We start from the raw sequence: 21,770 nt of genomic DNA, 5'->3' as shown, positions 1-21,770 counted from the left end.
CTCAATCTGATTCACAAATTACAAGAGGAAATGGCATTAATATCTAACCAGCTCTGATTAAAACATCGCATTCAGGTCAGCTTGTTTAGGTGTTAGTAAACGTCTGGTGGGTCCTGGAAAGTGATCAATAAGCCAGTATAATTCCGGAAATAAATGTCATTTCCCCTTCTGAAGCAGTATTACAGCACTGGGAAATAATTGCAAGCAAGAACAAATCGATGGGGATTTGAAGTTACAGGTGTTATTAATGTATTTCAACATAAAAGGTTAGTTCTGATGAGTCATCCTAGGTATGCAAGCACAATTACATTGGGTAAAGGTGAAATTCAGGGGTTGCTTGCAATTAGAAACCAACTTTTATTAATGTTCAAGCCAGTTAAGAAAGCCTGTCTTTAATGGAACGGTGACACATGAACTAATTGAATTATAAATTAGATCGCATTGTATTTCAAAAACTTATATCCGCTAAACGGTGTCAAATGTTACCGAAGCAGGCAGATGTGTATGTCTGCCATTACTGAAAAGCAGCGCATCTCGACAGCGAAGTGCCAAAGCTGCTTACACTTACAGCTACAAAGGATCACAAAAGCATACGCATTTTCCACTAAGCCTCGTTTCTTCTCTCCCCTCCAGGAGAAAGGAATGTATCGAGTCATGAAAATGAGCTGATTTGTTGTTACTCATTTCGCATTCTCCGATTCTCAAACAACGGACAACAAACTAAACAGAGGATCGGGTATCTTAATACAGCTTTAGTCAAGAGGCTTGGCAATAATCGGTGTGCTATTAGAAACATGGAAAGGCTGGTACATTCTCATACGCCAAGTTTTTTGAAGAAGTAATTTTTCAGTCTATTTGCCATGAACCAGGATGGCGAGTAGGGGACTGTAGAATACAGAGCTGAACATGTTTACACTGATAACACAGACTGCCTTTAACCAAAACTTTTGGTTAAAGCCACCGTTCCTTGCCCTCTTGGAGGAAGAGAGAGTCAACACAAAATATGCTTATACAACTTGTCAAAAAGAACACATTTTGCTGTATCGCCACTAACCAGTCTTTTTTGTGGGAAATAAGCTTCAATAAGAGAGATACCAAGACAATTGGGGATGTCCTATTTTCCACGAGTTAGAATGTTTCAAAACAAGCAGAGAAATCCACCTCAAAACAACTATCGCAACATCAAAATAAAAATAACTTTAAAAAGTTACTAATCTTTCAAATATTTACATTGAAACATCGATCAGGACACTTCGGAAACATTTTAAGTTGTCAATCAGAGAGTGAAAAGGAAGTTATTTTTAAAGGTAGGAGACGGGAAGGGCGACTCCCTTCACTTTGTCGTCAGCCCAACTCTACCTGAAATCTTCTCCTGGTAACCTTTGGTGAAGAACTGCATGGCAGTGGCGGCTCTCCAGGGCGTCTTGAGAAGCCCCTGCCGCTCAGGGTCCTCCCCCAGCCCCCTCAGGATAGCCGAGTAGGCGGATTCCAGGCTCGGCAGACTCAGCTGGTTGTCCTCCAGGCTGCGGGTCCGCTCCTCCTGCCACTGGGCGGCCGCTCTCTGCGGCTCCGAGTGCCCATTCAGCCAGCCGCCCGCGCCAGCCACCGGCACTTTGCCCGAAGTCGTGCCGCCGCCGCTCAGCCCCTCGGCCTTGCCCCCATTAACTAGCGGCGTCCCGCGATCCATGAGTGTGTGTGTGTGGGGGGGGGAGGGCAGGTCAGAAGCCGCGGCTGCAGTGACTGGGCGGGAGACAGAGGTGCTCAGTGTGTGTGTCTGTAGTCAGGGTGTGTGTGTAGTCAGGGTGTGTGTCTCTGTAGCCAGCGTCTGTGTGTGGTATGGTGTATCCCTGTAACCAGTGTCTGTGTGTGGTGTGTATGCTGGAAGACAGGTGGCCGCTCATTCAAACACAATCATGTTTCCGGCTCCTTTAATAGAGGGGTGTAGGCACTGGCTCCATGCCATTGGCTGTGGGGATCTCCGCGCAATGGCTGCGTCATTCACATTCATTGAGAATTGTTGGAGATCAGCCTCAAGTGTCCAAAAACAGAACATTCAGCTAGCCCCAGACATAGTCAGCCCCATTCACATTAGCTCAGCCACAGTCTGCCCATTCACATTAGCTCAAACACAATCCAGATACAATCAGCACATTCACGTTATCTCAAACCCATTCACATTAGCTCAGACACGGTCCAGACACACTCACCCATTCACATTAGCTCAGACACGATCCAGACACAGTCAGCCCATTCACATCCAGTTAGCCCAGACACAGCCCAGACACAGTCAGCACATTCACATTAGCTCAGACACAGCCCGGACACAGTCAGCACATTCACATTAGCTCAGACACAGCCCGGACACAAACAGCAAATTCACATCCAGTTAGCCCAGACACAGCACAGACACAGTCAGCCCATTCACATTAGGCCAGACACAGCCCAGACACAGTCAGCACATTCACATTAGCTCAGACACAGCCCGGACACAAACAGCAAATTCACATCCAGTTAGCCCAGACACAGCACAGACACAGTCAGCCCATTCACATTAGGCCAGACACAGCCCAGACACAGTCAGCCCATTCACATTAGGCCAGACACAGCCCAGACACAGTCAGCACATTCACATTAGCTCAGACACAGCCCAGACACAAACAGCAGATTCACATTCAGTTAGCTCAAACACAGTTGGCCCATTTACAACCCAGATACAGTCGGCCCATTTACAGCCCAGACACAATCAGCCCATTGACAGCCAGTCAAGGTCAGCCCAGACACAGTCAGCCCATTCACATTAGCCCAGAAACAGCCCAGACACAGTCAGCCCATTCACATTAGCCCAGAAACAGCCCAGACACAGTCAGCCCATTCACATTAGCCCAGAAACAGCCCAGACACAGTCATCCCATTCACATTAGCCCAGAAACAGCCCAGACACAGACAGCACATTCACATTAGCCCAGAAACAGCCAGCCCATTCACATTAGCCCAGAAACAGCCCAGATACAGTCAGCACATTCACATTAGCTCAGTCACAGCCCAGACACAGTCAGCCCATACACAATCAGCCCATTTACAGTCAGTCACAGTCAACCATTTACAGTCAGTCACGGTCAACCCATTTACAGTCAGTCACGGTCAACCCATTTACAGTCAGTCACGGTCAACCCATTTACAGTCAGTCACAGTCAACCCATTTACAGTCAGTCACGGTCAACCCATTTACAGTCAGTCACGGTCAACCCATTTACAGTCAGTCACGGTCAACCCATTTACAGTCAGTCACAGTCAACCCATTTACAGTCAGTCACAGTCAACCCATTTACAGTCAGTCACGGTCAACCCATTTACATTCAGTCACGGTCAACCCATTTACAGTCAGTCACGGTCAACCCATTTACAGTCAGTCACAGTCAACCCATATTACAGTCAACCACTTAAAGCGGCAATGCCCTGCCAAATCCCGACAATGCTTGAGATGTGGCAAACTTGGCCACTATGCTGCTTTATGCAGATCAGCTCGGCCTGCCAACTCATATGGCTCCAGCCAGCCTCGCAGGAAAGTCCAGGCCATTCAGCCCACAGTCACCGAGTCCGATGCGGACCGACTACCCGATATTGACACCGAGGACCCGAAGGCACCTTTTCGAATCGGTATCGTTACAAAAAACAGGGTGTCCCCGAAGCATAGAATCCACGGTATACAGCATCGATCCGGACGATGAGTGGTGTGCCACCCTTACGGTCAACCAGTCCCAAATACGATTCCGCCTGGACACTGGTGCCTCCGCCAGTGACCTCCAAAGCCTTCGTGTCAAACCAGCCATCCTCCCATCAGCCTGCCAGCTATTAGATTATAATGGCAATGCCATTGCTGCCAGCGGCTCGTGCCAACTTGAAGTGACGCACAGGTCACGCAAAGCCACCCTTCCCTTTGAAATCGTGGGTTCCTCGAAAGCCTCCCTGCTTGGCGCGCAGGCATGCAAGCTGTTGAACCTAGTTTAGAGAGTTCACTCTCTCCTGCTGCGCATCTGCCTTTCAGGACACCGACTTCCGGGCGCAGCTCAACACCATTATCAACCAGTACCACAACGTCTTCGAGAGCATGGGCACGTTCCGTACACCTACAAGATTTTATTAAAACCGAATGCCACGCCTGTGGTGCACGCACCTCGCAGGGTCCCATCACCCCTTAAGGACCGCCTCAAGCAGCAGCTGCAGGACCTCCAGAACCAAGGAATGATTTCCAGAGTCACGGAACCAACCGACTGGGTCAGTTCCATGGTATGTGTAAAAAAGCCTTCCGGCGAATTGAGAATTTGCATTGATCCCAAGGCTCTAAATCACAATATCATGAGAGAGCACTATCCAATTCCCAAGCGCGAAGAGATCACATGCGAGATGGCTCACACCAAGCTCTTCACCAAACTCGACACCTCAAAAGGATTCTGGCAAATCCAGCTCGATAAATCCAGCAGGAAACTTTGCACATTTAACAGCCCCTTTGGCAGATATTGTTACAACAGGATGCCGTTCGGGATCACATCTGCATCAGAAGTGTTCCATAGGATTATGGAACAAATGATGGAAGGCATTGAAGGTGTTCGCGTCTATGTCGATGACATAATCATTTGGTCCACCACCCCGCAGGAGCATGTTAGTCGCCTCCAGCGCGTATTCAGCCGTATACATGAGCCTGGCCTCCGCCTCAACAGGGCCAAATGCTCTTTTGGTCAGACGGAACTCAAGTTCCTCGGGGACCACATCTCCCAGTTGGGTGTGCAGCCGGATCGGACAAGGTTGCTGCCATCACAGCAATGAAAACACCAGAGGACAAGAAGGCGGCCCTCCGATTTCTGGGCATGGTCAATTTTTTAGGGAAATGTATCCCTAACCTCACCTATCATACCACGGCTCTCAGGAACCTGGTCAGGAAGACGACATACTTCCAATGGCTCCCTGCCCACGAGCGCGAATGGAGAGACTTCAAAGCAAAACTGACCACGGCCCCGGTCTTAGCTTTCTTTGATCCAGCAAAGGAGACCAAAATTTCGACCGATGCCAGTCAATACGGCATTGGGGCAGTGCTCCTTCAACGTGATGAGGCCACATCATGGGCCCCCGTTGCATATGCGTCACGTGTGATGACCCCCCACGGAGCAGCGCTACGCGCAGATAGCAAAGGAGTGCCTGGGCCTTCCGACCGGTGTGGTTAAGTTTCACGATTATGTCTACGGACTTCCTCAATTCACCGTCGAGACCGACCATCGCCCGCTGGTCAATATAATACAGAAAGACTTGAACGATATGACACCTCGCCTCCAGCGTATTCTTCTCAAGCTCCGGCGATATGACTTCTAGCTGGTATACACCCCAGGCAAAGACCTCATTATTGCTGATGCTCTCTCCAGGGCAGTCAGCACTCCGTGTGACCCAGCGGGATTTGTCTGCCAGGTTGACGCCCATGTGGCATTCGCGGCCTCCAATCTACCTGCCACGGATGAACGCCTCGTCCAAATTCGCCGCGAGACGGCAGCTGACCCCTTGCGTGTCATGCGCCACCTAACAGACGGGTGGCTCAAGGGCCAATGCCCTCAGTTCTATAATGTCAGAGATGATCTGGCGGTAGTAGACGGGGTTCTTCTAAAACTGGACCGCATTGTCATCCCGCATAGCATGCGCCAACTTGTCCTGGAACAACTACACGAGGGCCACCTTGGCATGGAAAAGTGCCGCCGACGGGCCCGAGAGGCAGTGTACTGGCCCGGCATTAATGAGAACATAGCCAACACAATGCTCAACTGCCCCACTTGTCAGCGCTTCCAGCCGGCCCAACCACGTGAGACCCTGCAGCCCCATGAGTTGGTCACGTCACCATGGACCAAGGTGGGCATCGACCTGTTCCACGTGCTGGGTAGAGACTATGTCCTGATCGTGGACTACTTTTCGAATTATCCGGAGGTGATACGGTTGCACGACATCACCTCGTCTACCGTCATTCGTACATGTAAAGAAACATTTGCTCGACACGGCATCCCGCTCACGGTTATGTTGGATAATGGCCCCTGCTTCGCCAGCCAGGAATGGTCCAACTTTGCCAGGCGGTACAATTTTGCCCATGTGACATCCAGTCCCCTGTACCCCCAATCCAACGGCAAAGCGGAGACGGGAGTACATATAGTCAAACGGATCCTATGCAAGGATGCCGATGCTGGGTCCGATTTCCACCTTGCCTTGCTGGCTTATCGCTCAGCCCCACTGTCCACTGGCCTGTCGCCAGCCCAGTTACTCATGGGTCGTACCCTGAGGACGACGGTGCCGTCCATCCATGTCCCAGACCTCGACCACGTTCCGGTCCTTCGCCGGATGCAGCTGTCTCGTGCACAGCACAAGGCGGCTCATGACTCCCGTGCAGCTGATCTCCCTGCTCTGGCTCCAGATGACAACGTCCGCATCCATCTTCCGGATGGTGGTTGGTCTGCAACCGCTGTTGTCCTTCGGCAGGTGCCCCCCCCTCGTTCCTGGTTCGTCTACCGGATGGCTCTATTCTGCGCCGCAATCGACGCGCCCTTTGTCTCGTTCCACGCTCACCACGTGATCCTCCAGTGTCGCCTCGCCCTCCTGCTGACCCTGCCACAGACTATGCAGAGCTCCCTGTCACTCTGCCTCCCCCTGACTTTGACGCAGTCCAGCCCACTCCTAAACCGGCGGCTCTCGACCCACCCTTGAGGCGGTCAACCAGAATTCGTTGCCCACCTCAGAGACTTAATTTATGAACTTTGCGGACTTATGGACTCTCTGAATTGTTTCGTTGCTTTGTTTGATCGTTTCCCTGGTTTGTATATAGTGTTGATCTCGTTACTCTTGTTGCATTCTGCTTACTGCTTCTCTGCACCAGGCACCTTCCCATGTAAATAGCTTAGTTCTCATGTACGTAGTCCTGTAAATATGTCTTCGCACCCCACACGTAGTTAGGTACATTCTCACCACACATTATTTATTGCCACACACATATATATTTTTTGATAAAAGTGGGGATGTCATAATATACACCAGTATATCATGGTGCAGACACACACACTGATGGACACACAGCAAGACCAATCAACACACACAACACCGCAGCCAATCACCAGTTAGAGCACACGCACTATAAAGACAGGGGGCATCAGAGTTCCCGCTCATTTGGGATGCAGCCTCCTACAAGGACAGAGCTTACAGCTTACAGCACAGACCCTCACCATGTGCTGAGTGCATAGACTGGTTAGGACAGGCACAGGTCTTTAAGTGTTGGTGGCCTGTATGTGTTCCACGGATCTAGAGCACCCAACACATCAACCCATTTACAGTCAGTCACGGTCAACCCATTTACAGTCAGTCACGGTCAACCCATTTACAGTCAGTCACGGTGAACCCATTTACAGTCAGTCACGGTCAACCCATTTACAGTCAGTCACGGTGAACCCATTTACAGTCAGTCACGGTCAACCCATTTACAATCAGTCACGGTCAACCCATTTACAGTCAGTCACGGTCAACCCATTTACAGTCAGTCACGGTCAACCCATTTACAGTCAGTCACGGTCAACCCATTTACAGTCAGTCACGGTCAACCCATTTACAGTCAGTCACGGTCAACCCATTTACAGTCAGTCACGGTCAACCCATTTACAGTCAGTCACAGTCAACCCATTTACAGTCAGTCACGGTCAACCCATTTACAGTCAGTCACGGTCAACCCATTTACAGTCAGTCACGGTCAACCCATTTACAGTCAGTCACAGTCAACCCATTTACAGTCAGTCACAATCAACCCATTTACAGTCAGTCATGGTCAACCCATTTACAGTCAGTCACGGTCAACCCATTTACAGTCAGTCACGGTCAACCCATTTACAGTCAGTCACAGTCAACCCATTTACAGTCAGTCACGGTCTACCCATTTACAGTCAGTCACAGTCAACCCATTTACAGTCAGTCACGGTCAACCCATTTAGAGCCAGTCACAGACAGCCCATTTACAGTCCAGACACAGACAGCCCAGACACAGACAGCCCAGACACAGACAGCCCATACCACAGACAGCCCAGACCACAGACAGCCCAGACCACTGACAGCCCAGACCACAGACAGCCCAGACCACAGACAGCCCAGACCACTGACAGCCCAGGCACAGACAGCCCAGACACAGACAGCCCATTTACAGTCCAGACACAGACAGCCCAGACACAGACAGCCCAGACACAGACAGCCCATACCACAGACAGCCCAGACCACAGACAGCCCAGACCACTGACAGCCCAGACCACAGACAGCCCAGGCACAGACAGCCCAGGGACAGACAGCCCAGGCACAGACAGCCCAGGCACAGACAGCCCAGACACAGTCAGCCCATACCACAGACAGCCCAGACCACTGACAGCCCAGACCACTGACAGCCCAGACCACAGACAGCCCAGGCACAGACAGCCCAGGGACAGACAGCCCAGGCACAGGCAGCCCAGGCACAAACAGCCCACTCAGTTAGCCCATTTACAGACAGCCTAGTCACAGTTAGCCCATTTACACAGTCAGCCAACGACGGTCAACCCAGTCACAGTTTGCCGATTTGCAGTCACAATGAGTCCAGCTACAGCCAGTCACAGTTAGACGACTCACATCTAGCCCATTTACAGAGTCAGCCACCAGAGATAGCCCAGTCGCAGGCAGTCAGCCCAGTCGCAGGCAGTCAGCCCAGTCGCAGGCAGTCAGCCCAGTCGCAGGCAGTCAGCCCAGTCGCAGGCAGTCAGCCCAGTCGCAGGCAGTCAGCCCAGTCGCAGGCAGTCAGCCCAGTCGCAGGCAGTCAGCCCAGTCGCAGGCAGTCAGCCCAGTCGCAGGCAGGCAGCCCAGTCGCAGGCAGTCAGCCCAGTCGCAGGCAGTCAGCCCAGTCGCAGGCAGGCAGTCAGCCCAGTCGCAGGCAGGCAGTCAGCCCAGTCGCAGGCAGTCAGCCCAGTCGCAGGCAGTCTGCCCAGTCGCAGGCAGTCAGCCCAGTCGCAGGCAGTCAGCCCAGTCGCAGGCAGTCAGCCCAGTCGCAGGCAGTCAGCCCAGTCGCAGGCAGTCAGCCCAGTCGCAGGCAGGCAGTCAGCCCAGTCGCAGGCAGTCAGCCCAGTCGCAGGCAGTCAGCCCAGTCGCAGGCAGGCAGCCCAGTCGCAGGCAGGCAGTCAGCCCAGTCGCAGGCAGGCAGCCCAGTCGCAGGCAGTCAGCCCAGTCGCAGGCAGTCAGCCCAGTCGCAGGCAGGCAGTCAGCCCAGTCGCAGGCAGTCAGCCCAGTCGCAGGCAGTCAGCCCAGTCGCAGGCAGTCAGCCCAGTCGCAGGCAGTCAGCCCAGTCGCAGGCAGTCAGCCCAGTCGCAGGCAGGCAGTCAGCCCAGTCGCAGGCAGGCAGTCAGCCCAGTCGCAGGCAGTCAGCCCAGTCGCAGGCAGTCAGCCCAGTCGCAGGCAGGCAGTCAGCCCAGTCGCAGGCAGTCAGCCCAGTCGCAGGCAGTCAGCCCAGTCGCAGGCAGTCAGCCCAGTCGCAGGCAGGCAGTCAGCCCAGTCGCAGGCAGTCAGCCCAGTCGCAGGCAGTCAGCCCAGTCGCAGGCAGTCAGCCCAGTCGCAGGCAGGCAGCCCAGTCGCAGGCAGTCAGCCCAGTCGCAGGCAGGCAGTCAGCCCAGTCGCAGGCAGTCAGCCCAGTCGCAGGCAGTCAGCCCAGTCGCAGGCAGTCAGCCCAGTCGCAGGCAGTCAGCCCAGTCGCAGGCAGTCAGCCCAGTCGCAGGCAGTCAGCCCAGTCGCAGGCAGGCAGCCCAGTCGCAGGCAGTCAGCCCAGTCGCAGGCAGGCAGCCCAGTCGCAGGCAGTCAGCCCAGTCGCAGGCAGTCAGCCCAGTCGCAGGCAGTCAGCCCAGTCGCAGGCAGTCAGCCCAGTCGCAGGCAGGCAGCCCAGTTCAGGCAGGCAGTCAGCCCAGTCGCAGGCAGGCAGCCCAGTCGCAGGCAGTCAGCCCAGTCGCAGGCAGGCAGCCCAGTCGCAGGCAGTCAGCCCAGTCGCAGGCAGTCAGCCCAGTCGCAGGCAGGCAGCCCAGTCGCAGGCAGTCAGCCCAGTCGCAGGCAGTCAGCCCAGTCGCAGGCAGGCAGCCCAGTCGCAGGCAGTCAGCCCAGTCGCAGGCAGTCAGCCCAGTCGCAGGCAGTCAGCCCAGTCGCAGGCAGTCAGCCCAGTCGCAGGCAGTCAGCCCAGTCGCAGGCAGGCAGTCAGCCCAGTCGCAGGCAGTCAGCCCAGTCGCAGGCAGTCAGCCCAGTCGCAGGCAGTCAGCCCAGTCGCAGGCAGTCAGCCCAGTCGCAGGCAGGCAGTCAGCCCAGTCGCAGGCAGTCAGCCCAGTCGCAGGCAGTCAGCCCAGTCGCAGGCAGTCAGCCCAGTCGCAGGCAGTCAGCCCAGTCGCAGGCAGTCAGCCCAGTCGCAGGCAGTCAGCCCAGTCGCAGGCAGTCAGCCCAGTCGCAGGCAGGCAGTCAGCCCAGTCGCAGGCAGTCAGCCCAGTCGCAGGCAGTCAGCCCAGTCGCAGGCAGTCAGCCCAGTCGCAGGCAGTCAGCCCAGTCGCAGGCAGTCAGCCCAGTCGCAGGCAGTCAGCCCAGTCGCAGGCAGTCAGCCCAGTCGCAGGCAGTCAGCCCAGTCGCAGGCAGTCAGCCCAGTCGCAGGCAGGCAGTCAGCCCAGTCGCAGGCAGTCAGCCCAGTCGCAGGCAGTCAGCCCAGTCGCAGGCAGTCAGCCCAGTCGCAGGCAGTCAGCCCAGTCGCAGGCAGGCAGTCAGCCCAGTCGCAGGCAGTCAGCCCAGTCGCAGGCAGTCAGCCCAGTCGCAGGCAGGCAGCCCAGTCGCAGGCAGTCAGCCCAGTCGCAGGCAGTCAGCCCAGTCGCAGGCAGGCAGCCCAGTCGCAGGCAGTCAGCCCAGTCGCAGGCAGTCAGCCCAGTCGCAGGCAGTCAGCCCAGTCGCAGGCAGTCAGCCCAGTCGCAGGCAGTCAGCCCAGTCGCAGGCAGGCAGTCAGCCCAGTCGCAGGCAGTCAGCCCAGTCGCAGGCAGTCAGCCCAGTCGCAGGCAGGCAGTCAGCCCAGTCGCAGGCAGTCAGCCCAGTCGCAGGCAGTCAGCCCAGTCGCAGGCAGTCAGCCCAGTCGCAGGCAGTCAGCCCAGTCGCAGGCAGTCAGCCCAGTCGCAGGCAGGCAGTCAGCCCAGTCGCAGGCAGTCAGCCCAGTCGCAGGCAGGCAGTCAGCCCAGTCGCAGGCAGTCAGCCCAGTCGCAGGCAGTCAGCCCAGTCGCAGGCAGTCAGCCCAGTCGCAGGCAGTCAGCCCAGTCGCAGGCAGTCAGCCCAGTCGCAGGCAGTCAGCCCAGTCGCAGGCAGGCAGTCAGCCCAGTCGCAGGCAGTCAGCCCAGTCGCAGGCAGTCAGCCCAGTCGCAGGCAGTCAGCCCAGTCGCAGGCAGTCAGCCCAGTCGCAGGCAGGCAGTCAGCCCAGTCGCAGGCAGTCAGCCCAGTCGCAGGCAGTCAGCCCAGTCGCAGGCAGGCAGCCCAGTCGCAGGCAGTCAGCCCAGTCGCAGGCAGTCAGCCCAGTCGCAGGCAGGCAGCCCAGTCGCAGGCAGTCAGCCCAGTCGCAGGCAGGCAGTCAGCCCAGTCGCAGGCAGTCAGCCCAGTCGCAGGCAGGCAGCCCAGTCGCAGGCAGTCAGCCCAGTCGCAGGCAGTCAGCCCAGTCGCAGGCAGGCAGCCCAGTCGCAGGCAGTCAGCCCAGTCGCAGGCAGTCAGCCCAGTCGCAGGCAGTCAGCCCAGTCGCAGGCAGTCAGCCCAGTCGCAGGCAGTCAGCCCAGTCGCAGGCAGTCAGCCCAGTCGCAGGCAGGCAGCCCAGTCGCAGGCAGGCAGTCAGCCCAGTCGCAGGCAGGCAGCCCAGTCGCAGGCAGTCAGCCCAGTCGCAGGCAGGCAGCCCAGTCGCAGGCAGTCAGCCCAGTCGCAGGCAGTCAGCCCAGTCGCAGGCAGTCAGCCCAGTCGCAGGCAGTCAGCCCAGTCGCAGGCAGGCAGCCCAGTCGCAGGCAGGCAGTCAGCCCAGTCGCAGGCAGGCAGCCCAGTCGCAGGCAGTCAGCCCAGTCGCAGGCAGTCAGCCCAGTCGCAGGCAGTCAGCCCAGTCGCAGGCAGTCAGCCCAGTCGCAGGCAGTCAGCCCAGTCGCAGGCAGTCAGCCCAGTCGCAGGCAGTCAGCCCAGTCGCAGGCAGGCAGTCAGCCCAGTCGCAGGCAGTCAGCCCAGTCGCAGGCAGTCAGCCCAGTCGCAGGCAGTCAGCCCAGTCGCAGGCAGTCAGCCCAGTCGCAGGCAGTCAGCCCAGTCGCAGGCAGGCAGTCAGCCCAGTCGCAGGCAGTCAGCCCAGTCGCAGGCAGTCAGCCCAGTCGCAGGCAGTCAGCCCAGTCGCAGGCAGTCAGCCCAGTCGCAGGCAGTCAGCCCAGTCGCAGGCAGGCAGCCCAGTCGCAGGCAGTCAGCCCAGTCGCAGGCAGTCAGCCCAGTCGCAGGCAGGCAGTCAGCCCAGTCGCAGGCAGTCAGCCCAGTCGCAGGCAGTCAGCCCAGTCGCAGGCAGTCAGCCCAGTCGCAGGCAGTCAGCCCAGTCGCAGGCAGGCAGTCAGCCCAGTCGCAGGCAGGCAGTCAGCCCAGTCGCAGGCAGTCAGCCCAGTCGCAGGCAGTCAGCCCAGTCGCAGGCAGTCAGCCCAGTCGCAGGCAGTCAGCCCAGTCGCAGGCAGGCAGCCCAGTCGCAGGCAGTCAGCCCAGTCGCAGGCAGTCAGCCCAGTCGCAGGCAGGCAGCCCAGTCGCAGGCAGTCAGCCCAGTCGCAGGCAGTCAGCCCAGTCGCAGGCAGTCAGCCCAGTCGCAGGCAGTCAGCCCAGTCGCAGGCAGTCAGCCCAGTCGCAGGCAGGCAGCCCAGTCGCAGGCAGTCAGCCCAGTCGCAGGCAGTCAGCCCAGTCGCAGGCAGTCAGCCCAGTCGCAGGCAGTCAGCCCAGTCGCAGGCAGTCAGCCCAGTCGCAGGCAGGCAGCCCAGTCGCAGGCAGTCAGCCCAGTCGCAGGCAGTCAGCCCAGTCGCAGGCAGTCAGCCCAGTCGCAGGCAGGCAGTCAGCCCAGTCGCAGGCAGTCAGCCCAGTCGCAGGCAGTCAGCCCAGTCGCAGGCAGTCAGCCCAGTCGCAGGCAGCCAGCCCAGTCGCAGGCAGGCAGTCAGCCCAGTCGCAGGCAGTCAGCCCAGTCGCAGGCAGTCAGCCCAGTCGCAGGCAGGCAGCCCAGTCGCAGGCAGTCAGCCCAGTCGCAGGCAGTCAGCCCAGTCGCAGGCAGGCAGCCCAGTCGCAGGCAGTCAGCCCAGTCGCAGGCAGTCAGCCCAGTCGCAGGCAGTCAGCCCAGTCGCAGGCAGTCAGCCCAGTCGCAGGCAGGCAGTCAGCCCAGTCGCAGGCAGTCAGCCCAGTCGCAGGCAGTCAGCCCAGTCGCAGGCAGTCAGCCCAGTCGCAGGCAGTCAGCCCAGTCGCAGGCAGGCAGTCAGCCCAGTCGCAGGCAGTCAGCCCAGTCGCAGGCAGTCAGCCCAGTCGCAGGCAGTCAGCCCAGTCGCAGGCAGGCAGTCAGCCCAGTCGCAGGCAGTCAGCCCAGTCCAGAGCAGCCCCAATAATTCGTCTACCAGGGGCCCATGTTCTTCATTACTATCTGTGAACAGTAAAATATCATCCACATACTGCACTAGCCTGTGTGGCTCACTAAATTCTTTTAAACAATCAGCCATGCACTGGTGAAAAATGCTCGGGCTGTTATGGAACCCTTGTGGGAGACATGTCCAAGTGTATTGTTGGCCCTTAAAAGTGAAGGCAAACTTATGCTGGTCTTCCTGCCTGACGGGGACGGACCAAAACCCATTGGAAATGTCCAGCACTGTAAATACAGATGCAGATGCTGGAATTTCCCCTAGCAAGTCTGCCACGGCCGCCACCGTTGGGGCGCAGGCGGGGATCTTCTTATTCAGGACTCTGTAGTCCACGGTGGCCCTCCGGGAGTTGTCCGGCTTCCTCACCGGCCAGAGCGGTGAGTTCACATGGGTAGCAATTGGCCTCAAAACGCCTTGCCTGACCAGTGAATTTAGGGCCACCTCCAAATCTGCCTCGGCTTCTCTGGGGAAGCTATACTGTTTCTGGGGTCGGGACATGGGGTCCCCATCTATACGGACCTCAGTACCGGTAACCCTCCCACAATTGTGCAAATGTGTGGCAAATGCAGCCAAATCTTTCTGGACATACCCCCTAAATTCCTCCGGGCTGTTCCTTACCAGGGTTTCTAAATCATACCCTTCTTTTGGTTTTACCACACACAGGGCCCCTTTCTCCTGTGCTCTGTCTATCACCATGACTTCCCTCTCGGCCCCTTCCTCAGCTATGCCCCACAAGCAGTGGTTCCTCAGGTCCACAAGGATCTGGTGAGCCACTATAAAGTCGGCACCTAGGATCCCCCTTCCCTCCTGCTCCCACTTCATCAGGACACACTTCCATTGCGCCTGGAGTGCCCCTAACCTGATGGACAAGGGAACAGAGAAAAAGCCAGTCTTCTCGTTCCCTGTGAAGCCAACAAGACTGTAGGGTTCCCCGCTAGATAGAGGGGAGGTTCGGGGGTTGTCCGTGTGGACAATGGTACTGGAAGCTCCTGTGTCCAGCAGGTAGCTCCCGACCACCTCCTGGACCTCCATCTTGACCCAGGGTCTGCCGCATGGGCCGTACTCCACTGGGCACAGGAAAGTGGGCTGTTTTGCTGCTAGTCATGAGGGGGTTGTGGGTATGTGTACGGGTACGGGTACGGGCTGGCCCTGACCTGTTGCCATCGCCACCTGCCCGGACCCTGCTGTTTTGGTCTGCAGGTAAGCCAGGAAATCTTTAACATTAATGGTCTCCGGGGCAGTCGCTTCTGCCGCCGGGGTCTGATTCTTTCCTGGGGGAGCCCTCTCTTCCCTGGTTGGGTTGTTGCACTCCCTCCTATAGTGCCCGGGCTTCCCACACCCGTAGCACGTTGGTCTCCTCTCTGGGGCTCGGGCGCCCTCATGCTTCCACTCCTTTCTTGGGAGGGGGGCTGGCGCGATTTCGTGCACCTTGCCCTTGGGGGGCTTCTCTTCCCCCCTCTCCCCGTTACGGTAGGCTAGGGTGAGCTTTCTGAGGACCTCCCTCTCATTCAGGTTCAGGTCCATTGGGTCGAACCAGTGCTCTGCCTTTGCCCTAACCCTCGGGAGACAGTTAGCCACCAAGGTCTTTAGCCAGTGGGCTGTCCTTTCATCCAGATTTTGCCGATTCAGAGGGGTCCCACACGCGTCCTCATATACGGCCCATAACCTGTCCGCAAACGTTTCTGGGGGCTCACCGACCTGCTGTCTGGTTTCCCCCACCCTCGTGAAGGGACTACCCTGATTCAGACCCATGGCGCCCAGGACCGCTGCCTGGGCCGCTGCCCATGTGGCGGGTTTTCCCCCCTCCCTGGAGGTCACTGCCCTACATAGGTAAGAATCTAGGGTCATCAGGAGCAGCTTCACCCGCTCCCCCTCGTCGCAGTCATTTATCTCGGCTGCCTGTTGCACCTCCATAAAATGAAGTGACGGGTCTCCTTTCTGGGTCAACTTGGGGATGTGGGACACCATTCCCCTAAGTGCCTGTACCCCGTTTGGAACAATAATATCACTCTCTACTGGCCCCCTGGCGTTCCCACCCACTGGGGGACCGTTCTTCCTCTGCCTTACCGGGCACATCTGCCCTACCTGGGGCTCCTGCCCCGCCGCCTCCCCGGCGTCCGGCTCTCCTGCCCCGTTGGGTAGCCTCCCTGTTCCCGGGCTAACTACCCATATAGGAGACACCGCTATCTGGGGATACAATCCTGACCCCACTTGGGCCCGTCCCTCTCCGGACGTCCCGATCCCTACCTGCCGATCCGGCCCCATTGCCAGCATCTCCGGCAGCGGCTGGCCCCCCTCCCCAGGGGACCCATACACAGAACCAGGCGGACACGCCGCCATCTGGGGGTACCCTGCTGACCCCCCTTGGACCTGCCCCTGACCGGGCGGTCCAAGCCCTACCTGCTGACCCGGCCCCATCACCGGCGCCTCAGGAGGCGGTCTATTCCCCTTGGCCTTTGGGGAATCATCCGCTGCGAGGAGCACCTTGCCCCTAGGGAACCCCCCTGGACCTACCAGGTGTACCTGTCCCCTGACCTTGGACAAGGTCTCCTCCAACTCCGTTATCCGTGCCTGGCACAGCCCGTGATAACAGCCCCTACCTCCTCGCGCGCCACCCGGTACGCTGCCTGGATGTCCCGGAACTTCCCCTCCAGCTTCCTATACTGCTGGGCGCCTTGGGCCAAAAGCTCCCGGGCCTCCTTCTCCCTCTCCTTTGCCTCAACTGCCTGGCACTGGAGAAGCTCCTTCTCGTACCGGTGAGACTCACCGTCCTGTAGGCTGCCCTGTCTCACCTCTGCTAGCTCACTGTACAGCTGTTCAGCTGTCCCTGCGCTGGCCCTGACTTCTCCCAACTCCTGCTCAAGCTCGGCTATCTTTCTCTCCATGTTGGCTACCTGCTGGGACAAGCAGGCTAACCATACTGCCTTTTCTACACTCTTAGTGTGTTCCTTACCCTCTGTCCATGCAGCCGCTGCCATCACGGGTTGTTCTGCATTCACTAGCTCCAACACCCAAGATTTGGTGAGGTTGATCTTTTTCCATAAATATGAGGAGATCCTCTCCTCCATTTTGCTTCGTTCCCTCACCCTCTCTGCCAAGTCACATACCCCAAACCACCGATGTCCTGCCGCGGTCGCCATTGTAGCGGGATCCCCTTTTACCTCCACCCCCGTGGGCTTCTACCAGGCTTGGCACCCCGTCGTCCAAACCCCACCACTGCCCGGGTGATCCTCTCTCTCACCGGTGGATTCACTACCACCTGCGCCTGCTTCACCTGAGCCGTGCCCCCAAGAGAGAGAGGAAAGGAAAACCTCTGCCCACCTGTACCTGGCAGCCTTTCCTGAGTGAGCGGGTTCGAATCGCCCAAGGATTTCCCTCAGTTCTCGACACCGGATTTATGGTAAGGAGTATTTTAATGAGTGACTTGGCTAGAGCTCGTTGGTGAGGGATTGAAGGAATTGAGACAATTCCAAAATCCAAACACATATATTTTATTAATTGCCAAGATCAACCACCACCAAATACAGAAAACACACAATTATCTTATACTTTAATGACTATTACTATGGAAGGAATACTATCGCAGCACAACGTAAAACTTACATACACAATTTTTGCAATCTTTTAAAAGGACAAAATAGGAGCATGCACCCCCTTTCCCCAAAGCCTCAACCACTATACTAGTCCCGGGAGCTTCGCAAGCTGCTGTGGGATACTTACAATCCAAGGCTGATGTTGTAAGAGCAGAGAGTTCAGCACGAGCAGAAGATCCTAAGAGAGCGAATGGCCGTTTGATCACCCTTTTTATAGTCCAAAATCCAAGTTTTTTCGCTCCAGTCCAGCTTCTTTTGTGTGAGCATGTCAGTTAGCATTTCAAAGTTCCCGCAGGTCCCGCCCCTTCTCCTGATAGGTCCAGGTAGCCAGCTCCAGTCTCCGGGCAGTTTCCCTCCAGGGTAAACTGCTTCCTGCCCGCTCCATTGTCCTGGGAGATCGCAGTCTTCCACACCTCGTTAAAAAGATGGGAGTTTCGAGTCTGCCATTCGCTCGAGATTGCTGCCATTATGACCTGATTATGCTGATGGGTTTTTCAACTCCGATGGAGACAAGGTCATTATCATATGTAAGGAGTTCTTACCAACACATTGTTTCTTGGCTGGGGGAGTTTCAGGGCTATTAGCATTTCCATTGTGCTCTTTGCTGATCCAATTAGTGCTGACTGTCTACTGATGAGTTATAAGTCCAGGGGGGTTTGCTGCAAACATTCCTTTCACACTCACAGACAGCCCTGCAAGCCAAGCTTGCTGGGAAAAATTTGGCCAAGAAAGGTGTCCTTTTTACAGTTTGAGTTTAAAGTCCGGTTTCGCAGTTCAAGGGGACCAGGGGTTGCCCGAGATTCTTACACTGACTCCCTACTGAAGGACAGGTCTGAGGTGTTCAAGTCAGGCGAACCAGACCTATACAAGAAATCCAGGTATGTTCTCTGCAAAGCCATCCGAGATGCCAAGAGAGAATATCAGACCAAGCTAGAGTCACAGACTAGCGTTACAGACTCTCGGCAGTTGTGGCAAGGCCTAAACAACATACCGGGCTAAAAGCGAATTCGAGCAGAATCTCCGGCAACAGCGCACCCCTCCCTGATGAACGCAATGCATTCTATGCTTGGTTCGAGCAGGAAACCATCAAACCCTTGTCAACTGCCCCGGATACACCTATACCCACCGTCACAGCTTCCAAACTCAGATAATAAAAATAATCTTTATTGTCACAAGTAGGCTTACATTAACACTGCAATGAAGTTACTGTGAAAAGCCCCTAGTCGCCACTCTACGGCGCCTGTTCGGGTACACAGAGGGAGAATTCAGAATGCCCAAATTTCCAAAAAACAGCACATCTTTCGGGACTTGTGGGAGGAAACCTGAGCACCCGGAGGAAACCCATGCAGAGACAGGGAGAACATGCAAACTCCACACAGACAGTGACCCAAGCCGGGAATCGAACCTCAGACCCTGGCGCTGTGAAGCAACAGTACTAACCACTGTGCTACCGTGCCACCCTTGAAGCTGAACCCTCAGAAAGGACGAGTCTTGACGGGGTCCCTGGTCATGCACTCAGATCCTGCGCAGACCAGTTGGCAGATGTATTCGCGGACATCTTGAACCTCTCTACTCCGTTCCGAGGTCCCCACCGGCTTCTGCCAAAGAAGGACCCGGCAACGTGCCTCACTGACTACTGTCCGGTGGCCTTGACATCGATCATAATGAAGTGCTACGCGCGGTTGGTCATGAGGCACATCAACTCCATACTCCCAGAATGCCTAGATCCACTGCATTTCGCATACTGCCACAACCGGTCCACAGCAGACGCCATCTCTCTCCGGCCTTACACTCATCCCTGGAGCATCTCGACAACAAGGATTCCTACATCAGGCTCCTATTTATTGACTACAGCTCCGCCTCCAAAACCATTACCCCAGCCAAGTTCATATCAAAGCTTCAAAACCTAGGACTTGGCTCCTCACTCTGCAACTGGATCCTTGACTTTCTGACTCACAGATCACAATCAGTAAGGATAAACAACAACACCTCCTCCATGATAGTCCTCAATACCAGGGCCCCGCAAGGCTGCGTACTTAGCCCCCTACAATACTCCCTATACCTACACAACACAACTGTAGTGGGTCAGATCTCGAACAACGATGAGTCAGAATACAGGAGGGAGATAGAGAACCTAGTGGAGTGGTGTAATGACAACAATCTCTCCTTCAATGTCAGCAAAACATGTATAATTTGTGCACACCCCTGTCTGCATCAATGGGACAGAGGTGGAGATGCTTGACAGCTTCAAATTCCTCGGTGTGCACATCACATGGTCCACCCACGTTGACACTAGGACCAAGAAAGCACAACAGCGCTTCTACTTTCTCAGGAAACTAAGGAAATTCGGCATGTCCACATTGATTCCTAACTACTTTTACAGGTGCATCATAGGAAGCACCCTATCAGGCTGCATCACATTTGAAGCTACTTGTGACAATAAGCGATTTTCATTTCATTTTTTTCATTTCAATAGTAGGGGTTGGACAGGTTGAAATGTGTTAACAGTTGTGAGGACGAAAGCTTCCGTTTTACCTTGTCAAATGGCGTCTACTGTAGTGGATTCCATCACCACCACTAATCCCTTTTCAGCAGGTGGTGCAACAGGGACAAAATGGGTGGCAAATTGGGGATGGCCTTCCCATAATAGTTAATCAGGCCCAAAAAAGAATGGAGCTCCATTGGGTCCCTTGGCACAGGGGCCTGCCCGCACCTTATAGTCAACCATTCAGGTCCACCTTGGAGCCCAGGCAGACCACCTCTTTTGCATGGAAAACACACTTCTCCCTGTGCAGCCAGACCCCTACTGCCTCGAAGCTGCATAGCACGTTCTTTAGGTTCTTAGTATGTTATCGACTGGACGATCCGGTGATCCGCCTATCCACTACCTGGCAGCCTTTCCTGAGTGGACGGGTTCGAATCGCCCAGAGTGCCCTCGGTTCTCCACTCCGGAATTATGGTAAGGGATATTTAAATTGTGACCCGACCAGGGATAACTGATGAGAAAATGAAAGAGCAAGATGGACTCCAATCGAGTTCAAATCATATATCTTTTATTAGCCACCAAGATTAAACCTCATCAACACCAGAAAACAACATGTAGGTATCTTATACTCTATAAACTATGACTATGGGAATAAGAACTAAACGGACACAACGTAAATTCTAACTGTAAACAGTATTAGCAATGTATTCCACTATGAAAGGTTCATGCACCCACCATTCCCACAAAGCCTTAACTGCTATGTTACCCTCGGGAACTTCGTGAATTACTAGGAAATACTCACAATCCTGGATTATAAATTACTCAGTTGGGTCGACTTTGACCTTCTGAGCTGGCTGCGTGCTGTAAAAAAACTGCTGTCTGTAACTCGGTCCAGGAGAGTCCGAAGAGAAAGAGAGTTGCCATGCGGGTCCGGAGAGAAAGGGAGTTGCCATGCGGGTCCGAAGAGAAAGAGAGTTGCCATGCGGGTCCGAAGAGAAAGAGAGTTGCCATGCGGGTCCGGAGAGAAAGAGAGTTGCCATGCGGGACCGAAGAGAAAGAGAGTTGCCATGCGGGTCCGAAGAGAAAGAGAGTTGCCATGCAGGTCCGGAGAGAAAGGGAGTTGCCACGCGGGTCCGAAGAGAAAGAGAGTTGCCATGCAGGTCCAAAGAGAAAGAGAGTTGCCACGCGGGTCCGAAGAGAAAGAGAGTTGCCACGCGGGTCCGAAGAGAAAGAGAGTTGCCACCCGGGTCGGAAGAGAAAGAGAGTTGCCATGCGGGTCGGAAGAGAAAGAGAGTTGCCATGCGGGTCCAAAGAGAAAGAGAGTTGCCACGCGGGTCCGAAGAGAAAGAGAGTTGCCACGCGGGTCCGAAGAGAAAGAGAGTTGCCACGCGGGTCCGAAGAGAAAGAGAGTTGCCACGCGGGTTCGAAGAGAAAGAGAGTTGCCATGCGGGTCCGAAGAGAAAGAGAGTTGCCACGCGGGTCCGAAGAGAAAGAAAGTTGCCATGCGGGTCCGAAGAGAAAGAGAGTTGCCATGCGGGTCCGGGGAGAAAGAGAGTTGCCATGCGGGTCCGAAGAGAAAAGAGAGTTGCCACGCGGGTCCGGAGAGAAAGAGAGTTGCCACGCGGGTCCGGAGAGAAAGAGAGTTGCCATGCGGGTCCGAAGAGAAAGAGAGTTGCCATGCGGGTCCGGAGAGAAAGAGAGTTGCCATGCGGGTCCGGAGAGAAAGAGAGTTGCCATGCGGGTCCGGAGAGAAAGAGAGTTGCCATGCGGGTCCGGCGAGAGAGAGAGTTGCCATGCGGGTCCGCAGAGAAAGAGAGTTGTCATGCGGGTCCGAAGAGAAAGAGAGTTGCCACGCGGGTCCGAAGAGAAAGAGAGTTGCCACGCGGGTCCGGAGAGAAAGAGAGTTGCCATGCGTGTCCGAAGAGAAAGAGAGTTGCCATGCGGGTCCGAAGAGAAAGTGAGTTGCCATGCGGGTCCGAAGAGAAAGAGAGTTGC

General features: G+C 55.9%; 1 protein-coding gene across 1 annotated transcript in view; it reads right to left on the bottom strand.

Annotated features, from left to right (window-relative positions):
- The window catches only part of gch1 (GTP cyclohydrolase 1), a 49,609-nt gene extending 47,688 nt beyond the window's left edge, over positions 1-1,921 (bottom strand). The window contains exon 1 of the mRNA XM_072489705.1: positions 1,360-1,921. Within this exon, the coding sequence (XP_072345806.1) occupies positions 1,360-1,687 (328 nt within the window). The 5' untranslated portion in view covers positions 1,688-1,921. The remainder of the gene's footprint in view (positions 1-1,359) is intronic.
- Positions 1,922-21,770: the final 19,849 nt, after the last annotated feature.

Source organism: Scyliorhinus torazame, chromosome 2, assembly GCF_047496885.1.
Source record: "Scyliorhinus torazame isolate Kashiwa2021f chromosome 2, sScyTor2.1, whole genome shotgun sequence".
NCBI classification, from domain to species: domain Eukaryota; kingdom Metazoa; phylum Chordata; class Chondrichthyes; order Carcharhiniformes; family Scyliorhinidae; genus Scyliorhinus; species Scyliorhinus torazame.
Note: the sequence above shows the minus strand (reverse complement) of the source record. Positions and strands in the feature narration are given on the sequence as shown.